Source organism: Engraulis encrasicolus, chromosome 3 (assembly GCF_034702125.1).
Source record: "Engraulis encrasicolus isolate BLACKSEA-1 chromosome 3, IST_EnEncr_1.0, whole genome shotgun sequence".
Classification (NCBI taxonomy): Eukaryota; Metazoa; Chordata; class Actinopteri; order Clupeiformes; family Engraulidae; genus Engraulis; species Engraulis encrasicolus.
Genome location: NC_085859.1, coordinates 5997280 through 6013053, shown reverse-complemented (window position 1 = coordinate 6013053; position 15774 = coordinate 5997280). Strand labels below are relative to the sequence as shown.

The 15774-nt window shown below is 43.2% G+C and overlaps 1 protein-coding gene across 1 annotated transcript in view; it reads right to left on the bottom strand.

Annotated features, from left to right (window-relative positions):
• Window positions 1-6047: 6047 nt before the first annotated feature.
• The window catches only part of LOC134446480 (tripartite motif-containing protein 16-like), a 43821-nt gene continuing 34094 nt past the window's right edge, over window positions 6048-15774 (bottom strand). Inside the window, exons 5-11 of the mRNA XM_063195850.1 lie at window positions 14338-14931; window positions 10979-11074; window positions 7843-8076; window positions 7582-7753; window positions 7436-7471; window positions 6684-6740; window positions 6048-6565 (exon numbers count right to left, since the gene is read on the bottom strand). Coding sequence (XP_063051920.1) covers window positions 6048-6565; window positions 6684-6740; window positions 7436-7471; window positions 7582-7753; window positions 7843-8076; window positions 10979-11074; window positions 14338-14931 — 1707 coding nt within the window. The remainder of the gene's footprint in view (window positions 6566-6683; window positions 6741-7435; window positions 7472-7581; window positions 7754-7842; window positions 8077-10978; window positions 11075-14337; window positions 14932-15774) is intronic.

Here is a 15774-nt window from a genome sequence, read left to right as displayed (position 1 = left end):
TTGTGTGTCTGCTTCAGTGTGTGAATATTAAATGACAGGAGCCCAACCAGTTGTTCTGCATTGCTCTGATATGTGCACATACACACACACACACAAGTGTGTGTGTGTGTGTGTGTGCCAAGTGCGTGCGTGCGTGCCAAGGCCAGTGTGTGTGTGCCAAGGTTGCAGTGTATGCAGTGGTTGTTATAGGAAATCTGAGGCCCTGGGCAAAGACCAATGTGTGTGTGTGTGTGTGTGTGTGTGTGTGTGTGTGTGTGTGTGTGTGTGTGTGTGTGTGTGTGTGTGTGTGTGTGTGTGTGTGTGTGTGTGTGTGTGTGTGTGTGAAAGCCCAACTGGGAAACTCCAACTCCCATTGTCATTGAGCCCGTTTATATGGCCGCAATAATTGGGTTATTGAAATAAACAGGTTATTGGAGTAAACGGTTTATTGCTGTTTATATGCAGTCCGTCGGTTGCCTGTGTTCCACTAAAGTGTGTGACACGAAGCTAGAATTTAAGGCTTGTGATTGGCTACTTCTAGAATGTCAATAACCTGATCATAACCTGATTATGCTGGATACATGACACGAGAAATCAGTTTATTAGTCAAAAACCTACCTGTGCGAATCGGATTTCTCATAAACAGGTAACGGCAATAAACCGATTATGAAAACTGTTTATTCAGTTTACATGAGCGCTCGAATAAACCGGTAACTCCAAAAACCTGATCATAAACGGTTTATTGATGCGCATATAAACGGGCTCATTGTGACACAGCACTCCACAGCACACAAGTGAACACTGTACACTGCACACAACGAAATTGCATTTATGCCTCACCCGTGCAAGGGGGCAGCCCTCAGTGGCGCCCCATGGGGAGCAGTGCGGTGGGACGGTACCATGCTCAGGGTACCTCAGTCATGGAGGAGGATGGGGGAGAGCACTGGTTAATTACTCCCCCCACCAACCTGGCGGGTCGGGAGTCGAACTGGCAACTGTGTGTGTGTGTGTGTGTGTGTGTGTGTGTGTGTGTGTGTGTGTGTGTGTGTGTGTGTGTGTGTGTGTGTGTGTGTGTGTGTGTGTGTGTGTGTTCAGATCATGGTACAAGAAGTCTTCTCTGGTCCAGCTATAAAAGCCTTGCTATCAGACACTGAGACAGGAAACATCACATATAGTCAAGGAGGTCTACATAAGGGGAGAGGGTGGTTCCATAGAACTCCATTCCACGGTTTTGATGTATCATTGCATACAGTAGATCATGTATTGCATTCATTATGCCTGTAGCGAAGGGGAGTAGAGTTGCCCAGTTGGGACTCAAACCCAGTAAACTGGGTCGTTGGCGTAACAGTCAGAACACACCCACAACCCTAGTGATGGTCACTCCATCACACTGCCTAACTCTTAAGTCATGTCTGAAATGTTTCCTTTGTTGTTACCTGACATGTTTTGACGATGTAACCGTCCTAGTTTCAACATATCAAATATTCAAATCATTTTCAGATAATACTTTGTTGTCATCACGCTCACAGTATACAAATGTTTACAATATGAGCAGATTAAGAGAATGCTGAAAGATAGATGCTGATTGATGTGCTGCTGATATAAAGTAAACATGGTGTCACCATACTGCTCCTAGTTGCTGATATATAGTAAACATGGTGTCACCATACTGTGCTCCTAGTTGCTGATATATAGTAAACATGGTGTCACCATACTGTGCTCCTAGTTGCTGATATAAAGTAAACATGGTGTCACCATACTGCTCCTAGCTGCTGATATAAAGTAAACATGGTGTCACCATACTGCTCCTAGTTGCTGATATAAAGTAAACATGGTGTCACCATACTGCTCCTAGTTGCTGATATATAGTAAACATGGTGTCACCATACTGTGCTCCTAGTTCACTTCACCCAACCATGTGGATGGGGATCTCCAGCTCCTCCTACGGACCATCAACACCAACTTAAACCAGTGGTTCCCAACCAGGGGTACGTGACCCACTAGTGGTACGCGAACACACTGCAGGGGGTACGTGGGAAAAATGTAATAATGACAAATATTTGAAGTATAGTCACATTGGGATAGAGGAACAGGTATAGAACATGAGTGAAGGGGTACTCATCATATGACAAAATTGCTTAGGGGGTACACAAAACAAAAAAAGATTGGCGAAACACTGACTTAAACTATCTCCTTATCCTACGCATACATAAACTCACTTTTTTGTAGTGCGTATACTGTATATTTGAGCATTTGTTGAGGTGGGTATACTGTATATATTTGTGCTATTCTAAATAACGGATCAGTCAATTTTAAGTGGATATACTGAAATCCCTGAAATTTTGAAGTGGGTATACTGCGTATACCTGTGTTCTACGTAGACCACAGCACTGCTTGTTACTCTGTTTCTAGAAAGTGGTGACAACATGATATTATCACAGGTTTGCAGTCCTGTAATGTTTGGATTAGAACCAACAACCTTGAGGATGCAGCGTCCACAATGCTACCATTAGAACCATCCCCCTCCCTGACTCATGAACCCATTCTGGAGAGTGGTGACAACATGACATCATAGAATAAGAGGCAGCTCTGTGTGTTATTGCTGGTGATAGAACCAACAACCTTGAGGATGCAGCGTGTGTTATTGCTGGGCACAGAACCAACAACCTTGAGGATGCAGCGTCCACAATGCTGCCATTAGAACCATCCCCTTCCCTGAGTCATGAACCCATTCTGGAGTGACAACATGACATCATAGAATAAGAGGCAGCTCTGTGTGTTAATGCTGGGCATAGAACCAACAACCTTGAGGATGCACCCCCACACAGACAGACAGATATATTGACATCATCAGGCACAAGTTTTACAGTACAATGTGAAAAAAGACCCAAGTGGCTTCGTTGTTTAGATTTGGACTGCATTCCATTTTATTCTGTATATGTATACTGTATATTTGGCACAGAGGCAACAGTCACATCTAGTGAACACTAGTAGTAGTGTCTGTAGATTACCCAGAAGAGAGAGAGAGAGAGAGAGAGAGAGAGAGAGAGAGAGAGAGAGAGAGAGAGAGAGAGAGAGAGAGAGAGAGAGAGAGATAGAGAGAGAGACAGACAGACAGAGAGAGAGACAGAGAGACAGAGAGAGAGAGAGAGAGAGAGCGAGAGAGAGAGAGAGAGAAACATAATCACAAATCAGGTATTCCGGCTGTACAAAGATGAGGTGGGCATTCCCTTAAAGGTATAAAACACCATTGCAGTGTACTGTATGTGGGTAGATGACAGATAAGCAGCAAAAAACTATTTTTTCACAAAACATTTTTTATGAGGCAAAGAATTATGTGTCGATGGAGTGTGCCAATTAATCTTTCAAAAAATCCAAGTGGTCACAATGTTGGTCTATTAATTGATTATTTGTTTACGTTGCTAAAGCAATTAGCTGTAAATATATATATTAAATAATGTTGAAATGGCTTGAGGGAGTTTTATATACATTGTTACACTCTTTGTATTTAGTGCAATATTTTAAAGTATTAATTTAATGAGAAATAACCATTTAAGTATTTTTCCCCCATGAGAGGCAAGCTTATTGGAAACCTTCAAGGAAATACAGGGATAACTTTCTGTTTAAATATTCAAAATTGTCCAAATTTATGCTAACATTTTAGGGAGTCTAATTTGCTGTTCCCTAATGCAATATTCAGTGTTAATCAAACATATTGTTAAGCTCAAACAAATATTTGTGCGTTTAAAAAATGTCACACCGTAGGACATTCATGTCACGCCAAAGGACAAAAATGCAAAACTGAGCCAGAAACAAATGTATCAACATGACTATTTTGTCTTTTGATCATAATGTAATGTTGTAGTCAATATGGACCTAAACTCTACACTTATAAGTCTAGTCATAGATTATCAGCCTATCCTAACACTTAATGACAGTCATGTGGTCATTAAATTTAACCTGCAGAGCTCATAAGACTCATACTGAAGTGTGACCTTGGCATGACCATCACACCTCACCCTCTTTGTACTGTAGGTATGCCCTGACTGTCACACCATTGAACCTGTAGTGTGTAGCGGCCAGTGCCTGTTTGGTATCTCAAGCTGGACAGCACATTTATGCTATATTGAGCTCTCCACAGCATACTTTATTCATCTATACTTCTCTATACTCTCTCACTCATCTTTCCTTCACTGTTACCGTTCTATTTTATGGTTTCAAAGGACCATTCATGACATTTCATATCCTTTGACAGTCTCTAAAATCAACAGGAAATACTCATCAACAATGCATCAAAGTATAAATTCAAATGGCCAATAAAGGAATAAGTTATTTGAATACACAATAGTTATCTAATCAACAAATCATGTACAACCAGTTGTTTTAAAAGCCATTTCTCATATATCTAGTCCTTTGGTGTGACCTGTTTTTCCTTTAGTGTGACTCTCCAAAGTGTCACACCATAGGACTTTTACCATCACACCATAGGACTTTTGAGCTTTTGAGTTAATTTAAAGCCCTGTCGTTGCCAACTGAAATGCAATTTCACATTTAGTAAGATGCATTTGCATACATCTACATAAGAAAAATATATAAAAAATACACTATTGTCAAAATGTATTTTATGGCTGTCACACCAAAGGACTACAAAACTAAGACATCTTGTGGTGGCAAAACATAATTGATTGATTGAAGAACTCTGAGAGAAAAACCTAAAATCCACCCTTGCCATTGGCTTCTTAAGGGTCTACAGTCACAATTTATGTACAGCTGGACCTTCAACAATAGATAATTATCCATAGAATTACCCATGTTAGTATGTCACACCACAGGACATTGTTTTCTGTGACAAAGTTTCATAACTCCATACGCTCTCAGAAAAACAGGGAAAAAATTAAGCATTGTCACTTGCTAAAATAGACACCTTGAAAAACATGCCAGGGTTGTTTAGACAAATGACTGAGCTTTGATTATTTATCTAAAATGTTTTAGTATGGAGAACCAGGCTTGTGACAATCACACCATAGTTCAAATGTGACATTTGACTCAAAATTGAGTATACTTATTTAAACTCTGGATTAATTACACAGTACTTTTTCACAACATAGACTTAAGTTTAACCATTTAAAACATTAACAATTTTGAAAGCATGAATTAACTTCATTTTAAGAGCCTGTGACAGCAAAATTCACACGTCACGTCATCTACCCACGTAACGGTATTCACTTTAATCTACAGATTTCATAATTCAGTAAAATGTGTTAAATGCCACTTCTGTATGTATTTTGATTTGTTCATTTGTTTTTAGTGGACTTTCTTTCATTGCATCAACCACAAATTAGTAGTTTTGGGTAGGGTGTGCACATCCAAAAACACTTTGGCACTTGCAGGTGCCAGACAAAAAAGTCAAACAATTGAAAAAGCTAGGTCCCCACATTTAATTGACACCCTTGGGTTCCTTGCCTGGGCGGGTGTATGAATGGTCACGTGATATAAGTAACTGCTTCTTCCTGTTACCCATATGCCTGATGAAGATCCAGCGCCATTGAAACGTTGCTTTTTAAGTAATAAAGTTTATTTTTGGAGCTTATCGGCAGTGTGCGGACCAGCCTTTTTCAACCATCTACCATTATTGTTTTTTTTGTTACTCTTGTTGCACACTGAAGAAGGCACACGCCGAAACGCGTCTGTGCAATAAACACACTACTATGCAAGGTGCGGCCTCCTTCTTAAAACAACCATCAACCACCAATTACTAATTAATTTATGGGCATTAGTTGTTCCACCTGACGCCTTAGCCCCAAAAATGTCTTTCACCCATTTCTGTGCTAAGGGTGCCGGAGCAAGTTTTAAAGTGGTGGTGCATTTTTTTCCTTCATTCTGTATCTCGTAATAATGTTGCTACTGCTGCACTGCACTCATTTGTTTGCAGTAAAGGTTGAGGAAGCGTCATGTAGGAAGCCCAAAAGTGGGGATGCAAATGCACCACTGCATCCCCCTTTCCGGCGCCTATGGTGTGTGTAATGCAGTGGCCGCACAGTAGCAGCAGGGTACTGCCTGTAGGGTCTTCACAACAGCTCCACTGATGATCCATCACCTAACCAAAACCCAGGGTAGAGAGTGTGTGTGAATGTGGTGTGGACTCTGTGCAGGAGGGTCATTGTGTCTCCAGAGATGCTGTAGAAGGCCAGAGTTCCTGCCCTGTGATCCACATACACTCCTATTCTGGAGCTGGCCACTAGAGGGAGTTTAGTTTTTTCATCATTGTGTTCGAAATAGGAGCTGGAGCTGTCAAGGTCCAGCATCCAGGACTGATCATTATATCCAAACACACACTCACCACGCCCTCCTTTCCTGCTGATGCTTTTATATGACACTGCTATAGCAACATCTCCACTCCACTCAACCTCCCAGTAGCAGCGTGCAGACACACCCTCTCTACACAACGCCTGATACCAGTCATTAAATCTGTCTGGATGATCAGGATATGACTGGGCCTTGTGTCTCCTCTCCACCCTCCTGTTCCCCTCAGACAGATGGAGTTCTTCATGTGCTGTGTTTGGATCCAGAGTGAAGTGACAGGAATCTGATGGAGGAGAAGACAGGAAGACGAAAAGAAACAAGTTGTAATATGTGTGTCTTTGTGCATGTGTGGGAGAGGGGGTGGTTGATGTGTGTTGATGGGTTGTGTGTGTCCAACTTACACTGTAAGAAGTCCTCTCTGGTCGCTGGTTCAGCAGTAAGAGCCTGGCCATCAGACACTGTGACAGAGGGGCAGATGGACAACGAGGTTCTCATTAATATTGTCCCCCATTGTTTGACTCTACCAAAGTGGTTCTCCACCTGTTTGGAACAAAAGCCCTCTTGACCTCATCATAAGCCTCCCGACGCCCCCCCCCTCGACCTCATCATAAGCCTCCCGATGCCCCCTTGACCTCATCATAAGCCTCCCGACACCCCCCTTGACCTCATCATAAGCCTCCCAAAGCCCCATTGACCCCATCATAAGCTTGACAACGCCCCCCTTAGAATAAAAAAATTAAATAGACCAAAGCCCCCCATTCACAACTAAGCGACCCTCTCAGCCGTCTCCCCATCGCCCCCTCACAGCTCCCTTGTTGGGCTCTACAGCCCCCGTTGTGAGACCAAGTTACCACGACCTCATCATGGATATGTGGCCCTCGCTGTGGTGTCAATATCCTGTGTCTAGGGTTCCTTATGTTCAGGTGAACTACCGCCCACAAAACTCACATAACATCTGCACTGCAACGCATTCAGGCACAAACTGTTCAGGTGTGCACCCTGCAGCGAGCGAGAGAGCGAGCCTGTGTGTGTGTGTGTGTGTGTGTGTGTGTGTGTGTGTGTGTGTGTGTGTGTGTGTGTGTGTGTGTGTGTGTGTGTGTGTGTGTGTGTGTGTGTGTGTGTGTGTGTGTGTGTTTGTATGGCAGATACTCACTCTGTATGTTCTGGATGATCTGGACATTTTTCGCTGCTACAACACAAAAAAAAAACAAATTATGAAATGGTCATTTTCACCTTACACAGTCAATGGATAATACATTGCTAATGGTGGAAATGTTATAATGTCTAGGGTCGTCAAACCTGCTGCAGATATCTTGACTACTTCTTGTTGGAAGATGGAATCTAATTTCTCCTCCATCTGCATCTTCAGTGCAGATACAGATTTCTTCAGGGGCTCCAAGGAGAAGCTTTGGCTGACGGTCACGCTGGTTGAAGTTGTGCTGTAAGGCCTCCCAGTGATGGACACAATGTTCTGCACAGAGGAACACACACACACTAGGGTGAGGTAGACCTACTGACACGAGCCATGTTTTGAACTCTGTAAAAAGTCATGTTGTTTACCTTGAGAAAATGGATGGGATCCTGTGTCAGTGAAAGCTGCTTCATCTCAGCATCGGTCCTCTTCAGCTCAGCAATCTCCTGCTCCAGTCGCTTCAGGAGTCCTTCAGCTCGACTCACCTCAGCCTTCTCCTGAGCTCTGATCAGCTCTGTCACCTCAGAGCGCCTTCTCTCAATGGAGCGGATTATCTCAGTAAACATCCTCTCACTCTCCTCCACTGCTGTCTGTGCACCAGACTGATAGGACACACACACACACACACACACACACACACACACACACACACACACACACACACACACACACACACACACACACACACACACACACACACACGCGCCTATATTACTATCTGTGGTAGTTAGACCACATTTATTAACATTCATGGTTAACGCCTCTAGGGGGAGCTCCCTACCTATATAATGCAAGACTTATGGGGACATATCCGTTAGTAGAGAGAAGAAGATACATCAAGCCACTAGCTAGAGACTTGTTAGGATGTTGTATGAGTGTGTGAAATATTAAACGGCACGAAGCCAAAAGAGACAACCTTTCAAGTGTGATGATTGCTACAGCCACCGTAGGATATCACACTATCATTCAATACAATTCTATGGGGTTGTGTAATTGGTGACTTAATTAAATTGCAATTAAATCCTGGTAAACAATGTGACCTATATACCGTATAGACCCCTTTAGAGTTTGTAAACAGATATGACGGAATTTGGCTGCGTGCGCATTGTTGGAGCAAAATCGACCATGCGCCATTCACTTGTACAGAAACTAGCCTTTTTAGATGCGTCCAGCATCTCTATAACAGGGTCTGTCTGTCCGTCCGTCCGTCTGAAACGCTTTCATTACATTTCCGTCCGTCTGAAACGCTTTCATTCAATTGTTGTCCGTCTGAAACGCTTTCTTTAAATTGTTCCTTCCTGTGGCCACAAGGCGGCAGACTACGGAGCGAATGCGTGCAAGCATAGCCTTTCTATACTAAACCGGATGCTAACGTTGGCGAAAAGTAGCCTAGCCACAGGCTAACTGACAAACGTGAGGCCAACAACTCAGCCGATCGTGATGTACGCCACAAATAGACCAATCGACCTCATATTTAGACACTACAATGTTGATTTCTGCCTTCGATTTTCATCAGTTAAGAAATCTAGCGTCGGATTAACACATTATTAAGGTAGTAAAGCGAGTTGCCGCCATGTTTGTTTTCCAGAACCACCCGGGTAGAGAGCTCACGTGCAGCATTCTGGGTAATTGAGTTTCACTGCTTTGTGCCTTGACGGTGAAGCTGGTATTGAAAAAAGTCCATAATTCAATGGTGAACCATTGAGAGTGGGGTGAACCCATAAGCGCATGATTCACCCAAACGGTTTTATTTATTTATTATTTGTCGATGTTTAGATTCTTTCCCACATGCACATAATGCTGAAATGGCGTGATACTAAAGGTTGTTAGGCCTAATAAATGTCTGGTAATTTGTAATGTTCACTTCATCTAGGCCAGTGATTCTCAAAGTGTGGTCCGCGACAGAGCTCAGGTGGTCCGCGAAGGGATTTCTACTTTTCCAAGATAAGCTAGCAGTAATAGCTAGGCTATATTTTTAACATTTTAATGTTTTCAACACAATAATACAGACTTATAATGTAAATAAAAAGTAAGTGCTGCATAAAAGATCTGCATAAAAATTAGCAGTGTCAAATTAGCATCCATCAACTGCCAATTCAGTTGACAGGTGGTCCCCGATATTTTTTGGGGGGGACAAAGTGGTCCTCAGTCTGAAAAAGTTTGAGAAACACTGATCTAGGCTATGTGAAATTTCAAATCATAGCCTATGGTTCTTTTCCAAATCCAAGAATGATGATAAGCTTATTATACCCTAAACTGCAAAAAATAAAGCCATGTCTCGCCATTTTGCTGCCTTGCTGCCTGCCACAATATTTGGAGTGTCCATGATGACCAATAAACAAAAAGTACATCCTCGGGGGGCGTTGACAGGCTAGGAGGAGGCCAGGGGGGCGTTTGGGGGGGGGAAATGGCATAGTTGGAACTGGCATAGAGGGACGCATCTGTTGTCCGCCTGTCGGCCTTGTTTACATACAGCCTCCCCATTCCCTATTTTACCCATGCCTGCAGTTCACCTAGGGGGCGCTGAGTTTGTAAACAGATATGACGTAATTTGGCTGCGTGCGCATCGCTGCCTCAGAATCGACCATGCTCCGTTCACTTGTACAGAGACTCGACAGGTGTTTTTTCCGAAATAAGATAACGGATGCTCGCGCTAACTTCAGATATGCAGTGGGCACCACAGACACGGGCATTCCTGGCGATGTCATCAGTCCAGTCAGTAGTTTAATGTCTTGTAACAAACATCTCCTATGCTACTGGAACAGCCTCCTCCCTCTCAAAATAGCATAACTAGTGTACTTTTCGGAATCTCTTCTTTTTTTTTAATCAACGTACAGTGGTGCTCATATGTTTACATTCCCCAGCAGAATATACGTTTTCTTGGCAATTTCTCACAAAATATGAAAGATTTCACAAAACCTTTTTTTCACTCATTGCTAGTGACTGGCTCAAGATATTTATTAGCAATCTTCCGTGTTTACTCTTTCAAAAGCATGATCACAACCCAAACTACCAAAATGACCCTGTTCAAAAGTTTACATACCCTAGTTTCTGATGCTGAATATGGCCCTGTTTAACATCAAGGACCGCTCTAAATTGTTTGGAGTCTGAATGGAGTAGTACCACCCAGAAGAGTGGAGTCTCGTAACATCCTTAAAACATCTCTGGTGTGTTCGAGTCAACGATGCGTACGCATTCATGAGGACGACGACTCTGAACGGGTCTATAGAGCCTGCATTCCTCCGTTGCGGCCCTAGCGTGCAGTACCACCCGGAAGAGTGGAGTCTCTCGAAATACCCTTAAAACCTCTCTGATGTGTTTGAATCAACAATGCGCGCACATTCAGTGATGACATGAATTCTGGATGGGTCAATGGTTGTTGACATTACTTCCTCAGGAAAACAAAATTAGAGTCATGCTTATGTGACAGCTCATCATAACTACTATCTCATCGCATAACCAGAAGCCTGCTGCAAAATGTTCTCTCCTCTGGTCAGTTCGAACCTTTAGAGTCTCCACAGTCTTCTTCAGCTCCTGTAGCTCCTTCTCCTTCAACTGGATTATCTGTTGGCATCTCCTCTGGCTCTGCCCCAACTTCTCCTGAAACATCAGAGGTCAAAGCAAAACATTTTGAATTGATCATTTATTAGAGTGTTAGAGGGTGCATTGTTGTGTGAGATGAAATTGTTCGGCACAAATTCTTCAGAAGCAGCTGATTCAACGTGACCTCATGCTAGACGTTAAAGGTGTGCAAAGGTGAGTACAAATATTTTTAGCAGTTTATTTCCAAAATGCATGTTGCCCATTCACAAATGTTACCTTTTCATAAATAAGTACCACCACCATCAAATTCAAAGTATTCATTATGACTGGGAAAATGGAACTTTTCCTGCATGAAAAGGGGGATCTTTTCCAGAGCCATACAGAGGGGAGAGTCGGGCAATCTCCGCCATGTGCTTAGGCCGACTTCCTCTTTAGCAAAATTAGCTGTTTTAGCTTCTCAGTACTGCTCAGCGTTGCGAATGTTAGTTCCTAGCAGTGGGCGTAGCACATAGCAAATGCAATGCAGGGAATATGACAAGACTTGCTGTTCATAGTAATAACTTCAGATAAACATCACAGATGGTAAACTGTTGTGATTATCACCACCGAGACTGTTGTTGGTTTACATATTTGTGGTGATTACCCCGCAGTATAGTTCGTTAGTCCTTATTTTTGGCTGTTAATGTGGTGGTTCTATGTTGAGTCTATGGAAAGACAGCCGCTTTAGGAACACCCTTATCTCGCTGAAAGGCGGAGCTGCCATTTAATTCCTGGTCCTCCAATTGACCTTTCCGCGAACTCCTCCCCCCTTTGTAACGGTTGCTATGCGAGTCAAGCTTTCACGTATTCCACGTTCTCAGCATTAGAATGAATGGCATGCGACATGTTTTCACCTCTGTCAATTTCGGCTCTGCCCATGGAAATCACAAGCAATTTGTTGAGAAACAGCTAATTATAAGATAAAAGTTGACAAAAAGGTCTGCAGCAGGCTTAGGGTAAAGTAGGCTATAGCCTACAGATCCCAATATAGCCTAAGAGGCAAGCATCTAATAATTTACAAGAGCAGCAGTGCTTATGTAGGCCTAGACCTAAAGCAGGGTAGGTCACCTTTATCACACGTTGCATTAAAATGCACATGATTATCATATTTGTTGCATTAAATCCATGTGATGGTAACAGATGCCAGATGTAGATATTAAGCCCATACGACTTTGTTGCTGACGACCAACGTTGACGGAACCATGTGAGCGAGAACTTGTTGTCACGATGTGGGTGTTATTAAATACAGCGCATTTGCAGTCGGCCACAAATATGAACGAGACGATGAGCTCGCACCGGTTTGCTCTACTAACACACCACGTGTGAGGAGTGGGGGGACAGGCAGTGAGGAGGAGCTGAAGTGGGGACCTGCGCAAACTTGTGTAGAGGTGTGAGACAAGACCCATATACACACGTGAGTGAGTTGTTGACCAACCAGTTCATGGGCGCGTGACCTCGGAGGCAGTCCGCCGACGAGCAGTGTTGCCAGATTTTCTACGACAAATAAGCGACTGACGTCCTAAAAACAAGCCCAAAAGAAGCGACTGAGGGGCGTCGTGAAAACAAGCCCAAAAGAAGCGTCAGAAAGGGTGGGTTGTCAGTCGCGTGCCTGGTCAGGGAAGACCTTGCTCTTTGCGGGGATCTGCGTGGCAGCTAAAATCCCCACAAGTGACCACAGAAAGTGGGAGTTAACGATAGTCGTAGGGTCAATTGTAAGGATGAGTGAGAAAAAACTAGTTGCCATTGAGAAACACATTCAAATCACCACCAGAGCAGGAGAAAACAGCAAGCCCAACTCTGAAAAGAGCAAGCCCAAAAAAACCGCAACCCGCGACTTTACAAAATCAAAAGCGACTGCTCAAAAAAAGAAGCCCAAAGTCGCGTATAATAAGCGGACTTGGCAACACTGCCGACGAGCGTTGAAGGGGATAAGCAACTGCAGAGGTTGCAACTCAAGATCTGACTGCAGCCGCATTCATCCCGCGATAGTTTTACACCATGTGACATGTCACCTCGTCAACGCAACGTCGACGAAATTTCGAAGTTTGACAGGAAATCTAACCGTCATGCAGCATTTTCCATCCAGGGTGCATTGCTGTCTAAATGCGCATACATGCGTTGACACCATTGACAGTAAATAGAATGGACGCCAAATCAACGCTATTTGCCATTCAACGCTTTGAAGCCAGATTTGGGAACATTCCCAACTTACATTCCACCTTAGCAACGCCAAACGCAGGTGCTGATTGGACAACAACAAGACTTGTAACGGTCAATCAAACCATGTTCTGATGCTCATTGGTCAATTTAACTTTTTAATATCTCTCTAAAATAAAACATCACCACAAAAAATCACCACCCTGGTAAGTTGGAGAGCAAGGGGACCTACTAGTTGAGCGAAAAATGATCCCCCTGGAGTGGCATTTAAGGGAGATACAGGGTTTTATGTCTCTCATAGGAATGAATGGGATTTGGCCATTTTTTGGTCTTTTTGGGTCCAACCTTGGCTCCAACTTGGCTTCAACAATGAAATAGAATTTTGGCCTCCATTCTATTTACTCTCAATGGTTGACACATATCGAATGCACCTATTCCCACCTGTAGCACTCCAGTCTATTGCTCCCACATCGTTGACTTGGCTTGTTCAACACATTTCACCTCATGCAAGTGAAAGGCAACCCTTTGGAACCCCAATCCTCCACAAGCTTCACACAGCAATGGCACTATGATAACAAAATAGTCAGTCTATTTATCAGTAAATAGATAAATAAATATTTCCAGTAATCTACAAATACATTGGCTACAGCCACGTAGCCCCGGGATGGATCTTTTCCATTGTCCGTCATTTTGAATTTCCGGAAATAGCCTATACATTTTTATCTGTAGGCCTATAACGTACTGTACTTTGGTCATAATAGTACAAATTAGTTCATTATTTAGTGAATGTTCATAAAACTATCAATATTGGCAGCAGCATAGGTTCAGAGCAGCATAGTTGCAATACCTAATCTGGCCACAATCCTACACAGTGCACACAAGACAGACTGGCAGAACCTGTTTGACAGGTAGGAGGCTACACGGAAGTTGGCCTGTCAATGTTTTACAGAATGTCAGACATTGAAGCCTTGAGAATAAATTATCTCTTGTGTGCCCTCTAAGTCCAATGTAGAAATAACACATTTTGTTCACAAGAGACATAAATTAGGCCTACATACTGCATGAAGCCGTGCATATAGGCTAATTAATACACAAGTACATTATCCTCCTATTACCTATATTACCTTTTTATGACTCCACTCTGCCGTAGCTGTGATCGTGTCATGGCATTTATGATCATCTACCATACACAGAAGACAGATGCAACTCTGGTCGGTGCGACAGAATATTTCAAAAACCTTCTTATGACGAGGACAGACCATCTCCTGTAGCTGGCCTGTGGCATCGATCATGTTGTGATTTCTACCTATAAGTTCGTTGTGAGCTTTCAGGTGATTGTCACAGTACGACATCACACACTCCAGACAGGACTTGACAGCTTTGAGTTTTCTGCTGGTGCAGACGTCACACGTCACATCTCCAGGTCCAGCAGCACATTCAACAGGAGCAGCAGTTTGTAGGCCTATTCTGCTCTTCCTCATCTGATCCACGAGCTCAGACAAAACATGATTCTTCTTTAAAACGGGTCTTGGAGAGAAAGTCTCTCTGCACTGGGGACAGCTGTAAACGCCCTTCACGTCTTCCTTATCCCAACAAGCCTCAATACAATCCAAACAGAAATTGTGTCCACAGTTGAGAGTTACTGGATGCTTTAGAAGATCTAAACAAACAGGACACATGAAAATGTCCTGGTTACTTGCCATCGCTTCTGCCATTTTCTTCAGTATTTAGCGACAGGTTAGGTAGGCGACGACATGCAACAGCTCTCCAGTGCAACTCAAGATTAGTTTAGTTTTTACCTGTGGCGCTCCCAACTTCCTGGATGGGAGTGGTGTATTCATGGAGTACTGCTACCATCTGGTGGACACATTTAGTAATGCAAGTTCATTGGAGAATGCAACATAAATGCCATTCAAGAATTCCCCCATTCTTACCTCTGCTAGTACTATATTTTCTAAGTTCCAGGTGCCTTTTCACAATCTCTTCCACCTTTTCTAATCTGTCTGTCGGTCGGTTAGGCATCAACAGTAGTCAAATAAAAAATCAACATTTTGTGTTTTTTCCCCCACAAATGGGCCACATGCAATCATGTTTGTTGATATATGTTTACAGAACAAACTACAAAGGTAAGGGAAGAAAAGTGTCTGCATACTGTAGAATCCATCTCAGTGTTAAGGCTACAACATTCCTTCCTTATCATATAACTGACTATACATTATAACTTTATACTTACAAATATATTTATGGGGCGGTCATGGATAAGTGGTTAGGGTGTCAGACTTGTTGCCGGTTCAACTCCCGACCTGCCAGGTGGGTGGGGGGAGTAATTAACCAGTGCACTCCCCCGTACTCCACCATGACTGAGGTACCCTGAACATGGTATCATCCCACCGCACTGCTCCCTTTCCGGCGCCATTGGGGACTGCCCCCTTGCACGGTTGAGGCATGAATGCAGTTTCATTGTATGTAGTGTGCAGTCATCGCTTGTGTGCGGTGCAGAGCTGTGTCACAATGACAATGGGAGTTGGAGTTTCCCAAATGGGCTTTACAATGTAAGTCAC